We start from the raw sequence: 7,947 nt of genomic DNA on the forward strand, positions 1-7,947 counted from the left end.
GATCCTAATAAATTTCAAAAGTCAGTATGATTGTGAATTTATCAACCATGCCCCAAGGCAGTTTATAACCCAGTTTTTACAAATCTCTCTACTCAGATACATCTCTTGTAAGATCTAAAAATAATTTAAGACAGTGGAAGTAACTTTGAAAAAGATGCTCTTATACAACTGCTGCAAACTCTTTTGTCATTTTGAATAGGCTGAAAACCATACATTCTCAAGCATTACTTAGTCAGAGAAAGAAATTTAGCATTTTTTAAAAATCAAGCATCATCCATCATGAAAGACAATACTATGAGCGGATGATGCCCGATATTGGAAAACATAAAGAAACCAACAAACATTAACAAAGAACATAAAATGATTGATTATGATGACATAAAAAAAAAGATAACGAAGGATCTTGACTCGATCATCTTAATCTTCTCTTTCTCTCCGTTCAAGACTTTGTAAATGAACAATTTCATCATTTCTAGAGGGTAGATAGATTCTGTTGAATTCCAACTAATCTGAAAGTTTTTGTCTGTGATCTTGCTTTTTCCAAGTGCTTAACTTTATTTTTCTGAGCAACAAATGATTAAGTCATGTTGCAGTTATCTAGAAATGGGAATAAGCTACCAAGATAGGCATAAGAAAACCCCCCCAAAAAAACTCAGGCGAAGTCAAGAAAAAGCACCACCAAATCAAATGCTGGTCAGCTAGTGAGGAACAGAGAAGAATTCAAAGGACAAAATTTGAAAATGACCATTCACTTCTCACGGAACCACAGACATATCATCATCATCAATCCCATGGTCTTGAAGAACTTTGGGGCACCATAGATGACTTAATTTATCTCATTCCACTCCTTCCTGTTGTTGGGGACTTTCTCAAGGCCTGTCCACTCTGTGGTGCTCTCCCATCTTTTCTTCTGCCTTCCCCTCCTTTTGCCTCCTTTTACTGTGCCCTGCACGACAGTTTCAAATAGTCCACTTGATTCTTGCAACTACAGACATATTATAGAAGGAAGTAAATGAAGAAGGATCAGCTTACCATACTTGGGGTTCACTCTGTCTGACGAGGGTTTGTGAGTAAGCACTGACCAGTCCAGCCAGGCCAGGGAGCTGGGCTCTCCGTCAGGGTACACCCACTTCACTTGACTGAGGTCACTCAGGTCAGGCACTTGGGCCAACACCTGCAGGCATAACAAAATAGTAATAAAATCATAGTGCAACATTATTGCAGACATACCAGCTGCAAGTAAAAGTGAAAGAAATAATTGGAATGACCCCTCTTTCTAGCAAAAAGCTATTAAAAGTTTATACAGGCGTAAATCATGCATATGAAATGTATAGATCAAACGAAAAATAAATGAAAGCTCACTGTACAAAGTAACAACATGATATATAAAATATGTGGGCTTTGTTTGTGGAAGAGTAGGAAAATGTTTTTAAAAAGTAAAATCTTATAACAAATGATGATGAAAATATATGTGTTACGACACAGTGGAATCAGGCGCTTGTCAATTTTTGGGCATGTGGAGTTACTGGTATTGTCTTAAAGCTTGCTCATTTGGCTTGCTTTCAATGGAAAAAATACTCGTGTATCTTGAATATAAGTCGAGAGATTTGCAGTTGAAGGAGGTGGGGATCACCAGGATTCAGAGTAAAATAAGTGAGAAAATGGTCACCAGAGTTTAGTTACTTCAATAGATTCAGTAAAATTCAAATGGAAATGAGTTTTCACATGGACATGAAAGGTACTGAGCCAAAAAACAAGAATGCGATAAAAATTGCCAAACTGAAGGGAAAATGCTGGTTTCTTTTAATACATTATTTTGACGAGCTCCCTAATTTCACCACGATGCATCACATATTAAGATGCTCCATCATTGTGGAACTCGGTATTCATCTTTTTTTGAAAGAGCAGAAGAAGAGTCTGGGAAGAGACAAGAGACTGGCCGACATACTCACCAAGTGGAAAGGTTCACATGGAGAAGAACATGTGAGAGCAAGCACGCCATTTTCAACGCACAGCAAATTCATGGAGCCTTTTTCTGTTTCTGGAAAGACACAATTATTAGAGAGAAGCTGTTATTGTATGAACAACTACAGCATGAGCTCATTTTAACAGTTTTCGATGCCTGGCCTTCTATAATTAGTCCAATAAGCATCAGACATGAGGCAAGTAAATAATCCAATCTTGAAAGACACACAGTAAAAAATAAAATCAATAAAAACGGATATCAAAGGAATAGTTAGCAGATGTTTATTAAACAAAAAGTTAGAGTCACTTGTTCTTACTTCCCACAAACTATCCTGGAGAGTAAAGTACACGTCTTGACAATGTCCTGCTCAATTCCATCTGACCATCCCCATATTCCTGTTTCTTTGCCTAAAGCTGCTGCACTGATTCAATTTTTTTAAAATACAAATTGTAAATGATAAAGGAAAGACATTTACCTTTTCGCAATCGACGTACTTCTTGACTTTTTGTATTGATGATAATCACAGCCTGAAAGAAGGATATTTTGAGTCACCATAGTTACAAAGAAATCATTCCAATTTTCTGAACACAAGGAAAACAAATACAAATCAACATTTCCACAGCCAGTGGCACATTATAGAGCAGAGTAATTCTGCAAAATATCATTTTGCTGCTGATTCTAACATGCACATAACAGCCGAAAACAACATCTGCAGCCACAGTCTTTCCCTTGCTAAAAGTGGGCCAAGACTTATGGAGTCTGCCATCCTCTGTGCTGCAACAGGATATGATCACACAGCATTAGCTGAAAAATGTTAATTTTTCTTATTTTCTAGACAGGGAGACTAGTGCATCAAATTATTACTTAATAATAATATACATGGCATTTATATAGCACTCAGCCCCACTGAAAGTACACAGGCATTCCCCTTATTTCAGGAACTCTTTGACATTACACCACTAGATAAATAAATGTGACAGACAGGAGGGTCTTTCTTGTGCTGTCACACAAGCACACATCATGCAGGAATATTCCTTACAGACGAGCTTCTCCAACTTGTTTCCAGAGCCAGGTGAACATTGTCATCAAACCACAAAGATCTGGCAACAGAATAGGTGAAGATACCAGGGAATTCTGAAGCTGTGAGGACACAAAAAGGAGAAACATGTTTCATGTACATTTAAAAAATAGACATGGTAAAATATTAGTCAGATGGTATCTTTGACAAGAAACCACAAACCAGAAAGATAATAAGTAATGTTAAAAATCAAGAGAATTCCTACACAAAAGAACACACATTTGATCATGTTACAAAATTCTGTTCGTTCTTTCAAATAAACCTAAAGTAAAGAGTGGTTATAACAATCAGTATCAGAATCCACAGAAATGCTTTCCTGTTCACTAATTACAAGCGCAACTTCCAGAAAATCAATGCAATTCATTAAACTAACTGATTTTTTCCAGAAAAATGGCTATTTCGCGCCCAACAAATCATCCATGTACTTTACTTTAGCTCACTAACACAAGACTTTAAAGTAACAGGAATTGAACAAAATCAATTTAAAGGCAGTGAGTAGTCTGCTCATCATTTGCATGAAAATGATTTGGAACAGTCAATTAGTACAATGTAAGGTAAAAGTGACTGGCTTCAACAAGACAGGTGTAATAATAATTCTTGTAATAATAATAATGATGATGATGATGATGATAATAATAATAGTAATAATATTTTAGGATAACTTTGGGGCTTCCACTATGCCCAATGAGACCAATTCTTGCAGAGAAAATTGCCACATTTTGAACATTTTAAAACTTCATTTCCACTCATGTAAGTGCACAACTTGCAGGCTTCTCTCTTGGCTTCAGCATTTTTAAATGCAAACAAGACAGGTGTATTCATATATATAACAATCAACTCGTTTACCTAGGGCATTGGAAACCTCATCTACAACGATGCTTCTTGCTTGTGTTGCCCAGTCAATCTGGAACAAAAGAAATAAGACTGAAAAAACTTTTGCGACATACTGTCGAAATTGTCCATGACTGTCACCCATTGTCAATGAGAAAAATGGTTGTCTTAGAAATGTGTATATCTTGGATAATGTCATTATAATAGAAAAAAAAAACGCAAGGGGGAAAAGGGAGAAGTGGTCATTTGTACGGGTGACTGTTTTGAACAGGTGGCTGTTAGAGCAGGTTTGACTATATTTGAGAGCTCAAGATGATTGAAACAAAAACCATAGCAGGAAATGGAGAGAGAGATTCCTTTCATTCAAAGGATTTTGACCTGTTGAAGACAGAAAATGCTCTGCCCACTCAACCCTGATTTAAAACAAATTTACGATCACGGGGTCACTTTTCCAGTTTCACCCCTGTGCAGGTTGGTCCTCTGGATCCCCCCCCCCCCCCCACACACACACCAACCGCAAAATTTCTCCTGTCCAAGACAGAGAACGTACAAGATCTATTTTTTTTCTGGCTCCCTTGCAATTCCATCTAAAGACAGGTGCGACCATATTTTAACAACATTGCACAGTCCCAAAATTATTTTCAATTTTAGAAAGCATTTTAAGGCACTTGCAACATAATTAGGTCATATAAAGGCCGAAGATTAGAGGGGTTACAAAGAAGAAACAAACACACAAAAAAAGAAGGAGCAGAGATAAGGACAATACGTATTTGAAAGGAAAGAGGGAGCAAACCACACCAGAGCACCCGCTAACCACCCACTCCAAAATTATTGTCAAGTCTAGAGAAGTGGTACTCCTATTTTGAAAAATATATCTTTGACCTTTAACATCAGTTTACCTTGATGAGACGAGAACACTGATTGTGAGGCCCTCCCACAGGGGTGTCCAGGTACACAAGCGTGCTCATGTCAGGGCTGAAGCGAGGGAATCTCACACCTCTGCCTTCCTCACTCAGGATTTCTGTGAAACATACAGTAAAAAAAAAGGTACTACCATTACTGTATGATACCTGCTCTAGCATAATCAAAAAGATTCATAACATAATAAATACTTAAGGTAAAAAGAAAAGTCTGGAACAAAAAATAAAATCCAATACACAGAGGAAAAAGTGTTGGCCAAAAAACACTTTAACTTTTCACTGTAATTAATCCTTTTCACCTTAAAAAGTTGTGGAATATACTTAGAGAAAGGTGATGTAAGACGCTACTTTTAGCTAACGATTGCACCGCATTGTTCTAATATCTGTCTGCTGTCACTCTTTCCTGTTGCACCATCTTTGAATCAGCATTCTGTTCTCGCAACAAACATTGACGACTCATTTATGAGATTGGTGGTATATAGAGGAGCAACAGCACAGGATTGCCAATATGAAATAAGTTTGAAAGATATAGTGACAGGGAAGCTTTTTGGTGCCTGGTTTTAAATCTGCAAAGTAAACTGTTATTCTTTTCATTACAAAATAAAAAGGGACAGAAATAGTTCAACAAAAAAAGTAGCCATGGCTGATAGAATCTTTGCTACAGCAGTTTGAATCAACATTTAAAACATCTTAATAAAGCTCCATCCATTGCAGACATACCGACTGATCCTTTCTGGATGTCCAAATAGTAAATGAAGCTCCTGAGAAATAAAGAAAAACAAAAAACAAAAAAATGTTAAGGACCCTAAAACGTTAAAAAAATTTGAATTTAAAAAGTATATAATTTTTTTCACATCATAATGCTACACACCATATACGTTTGTTGAGTTGCCCACCGTAGGTATGAGGGTAACACTTCATGTCAGCTTAAACACGTAGTGTTACTGTGAATTGATAACACCATAAATATTTAAATTAATTGTTAGTCAGACTGTTCAACTTGAGCTATTCAAGACATTTATCCTTCCTTCCTTCCTTCCTCTGGCTGGCCTCCGTTAGGAGGGCGGCAGTCTGCAGGTACACAGGTAAGCGGCAACCTCTTGTGGCCTCGTCCAGAGTACATCCGGGCCCGGTCTCGCGTTGTTCTCCATAAGTGGGCCTTGATGTGCTTCCCCCCTCGGGCACTCATACAGTAAGTGCTGCAGGTCGTCAGGACTTGTGCCACACGCCAGACAGGAATCATTGGGAGCGGAGCCTATTGCATGGAGATACGTCTGCAGGATGGGGCTCTTCGCGTTGCATCTTAGCAGCGATAACACTCTTCTCTGTCTGACGGTAAGGTCTTTCTCTTTGTACCTCTCCGGTGGTGGCTTCACCTTTCATCCGACGGAGTCGTGCACTCGCGTTTTCTCCCATGCGTGGGCAATGATGCAACGTGAGATGCACGAGCTTGCTGACGCGATATCGACTTGAGTGTGGGACTGGTCGAGGGGGCCTTCCTTGTTGGCCAGGGCGTCAGCTCGGTCGTTCCCGTAGATGTCGCAATGTCCTGGTATCCATTGTAGGTGAAGGTGTCCGTGGATTTCACAGCATTGGCAGACATTTATCCTCTATTTCATCATTCTTTTTTAAAATTGTTTTTGGATAAATAAATGACATACAGTGTGCATTTTCCCTTCAGAGCGCAGTCTTAAATTGATAGTTTGTCCTTGATCTAGTTAAATCCTTGACGGGCAAAATGTCTTAAACTAAGTGAGGGTATATGTTTTTATTTTACATGTGGCTCTGATGATAAAGGTAATTTTGAAAAAGTTGATGTTAACAGGGACCATCATCAAAACAATATTCTGATTCATTAGAATATATTCTAGCTCCCTTTGAAGCAAGTTTGGATTCAGCTATTCAGAGAGACTTGTGTTTTGATTTTATTTTAATATACATCTAGATTTAGAATCTAGATTTTGAAAAAGATGAGTTACAGTGATGCTGACATGACATGCCTACCAGTAGTTGTGTATCTAGTGTAGAGACAGGAAATTGAGTTATTTAGCACTGTGTAAAAGAGTAATAATGATTCAGAACCTGAATGTGAAGTGCAATTGACCCATTTTGCTCTTCTTAGTTTTTCAGCCTCTCAGTTCACTTTAGTTTTTAGTAAGAATTTAAAGGCACTTTCAACACAAAAAGGTAATTTAAGTGCCGAAGATTAGAGGTGTTACAAGAGAGTAATATATGAAAAAAAAGGAGAAGTATGATACATGCTTGATAGGAAGGAAAGAACAGACCACATGAGAGTGCCCACCACCACCCATGCATCCTCTCAGTCAAGTTGTTTGTTGTAACACTGTGTTATGTATTACTGTTGTATTACAGGCACAATATACACTCAAAATCGTCCAGGATGGCCACCCATTGTCAAAATGAAAAGCAGTTGTCTTAAACAGGTTGGCATCCTTGACAGAGACCTTATAATATTTCTTTTTTTTTTTACCCAAAGGGGAGATGGGAAGTGGTTGTTTGTACAAGAGATTTTCTTGAAACTGCTTACCGTTAGAGCAGGTTCACTCGTAATTATTTAGAATGTAAATCAATCTTTCAGTATAATACCCTGTATGTATCTAGGGAGCAATTCAATTCTTCATGTAATGAAGTTTCAATTAACCAAAAAACCAAAATGTTTTCTGAAAAGCCCCTGCCCACAATAGAGTGATTTTAGAGAAAAGGATCACATAACTATGAACAGTGCCACCAGAATGCAGTAGAATTCTAACAAGTTTATCATAGAAGAAATAAGAAAAGTCAACTTTACATACAACTGGTCACCATAAACCTTCAAACAAGAAACAACAAAATGGAACCCAACATATTCCCAAAACTTCAGTTTTAAACTTCTGGGACTTTCTGCACACGCTGAATCCTTAATAAGATTCTCCATCCAGAAGGCAAACTGAACTCACTTCCTCTGACAGCAGAACTTGAGTCCCAGCCTGTACGGCTCATGGGACCAACCACAGGCTACAACACCAGCGTCATCCGGTGCCCACATGGCCTGCCAGGAAAAGAGGAGATATTATAAATGTTGATCAATTAAAGATATACTTAGATTCTCTCTCTCCCTCCCTCATTCCCTCCTTCCCTCCCTCCCTCCCTCC

At 38.1% G+C, this 7,947-nt stretch overlaps 1 protein-coding gene across 1 annotated transcript in view; it reads right to left on the reverse strand.

Moving 5' to 3' along the window:
• The window catches only part of LOC101848254 (acylamino-acid-releasing enzyme), a gene marked incomplete in the record, with an annotated part of 39,323 nt that overhangs the window by 23,310 nt on the left and 8,066 nt on the right, over positions 1 to 7,947 (reverse strand). Inside the window, 8 exon segments of the mRNA XM_005111730.3 lie at positions 1,033 to 1,174; positions 1,953 to 2,041; positions 2,442 to 2,493; positions 3,006 to 3,106; positions 3,891 to 3,948; positions 4,775 to 4,896; positions 5,516 to 5,556; positions 7,753 to 7,844. Coding sequence (XP_005111787.2) covers positions 1,033 to 1,174; positions 1,953 to 2,041; positions 2,442 to 2,493; positions 3,006 to 3,106; positions 3,891 to 3,948; positions 4,775 to 4,896; positions 5,516 to 5,556; positions 7,753 to 7,844 — 697 coding nt within the window.

The sequence above is a fragment of the Aplysia californica genome, unplaced genomic scaffold (assembly GCF_000002075.1).
Source record: "Aplysia californica isolate F4 #8 unplaced genomic scaffold, AplCal3.0 scaffold01110, whole genome shotgun sequence".
Taxonomy (NCBI): Eukaryota; Metazoa; Mollusca; class Gastropoda; order Aplysiida; family Aplysiidae; genus Aplysia; species Aplysia californica.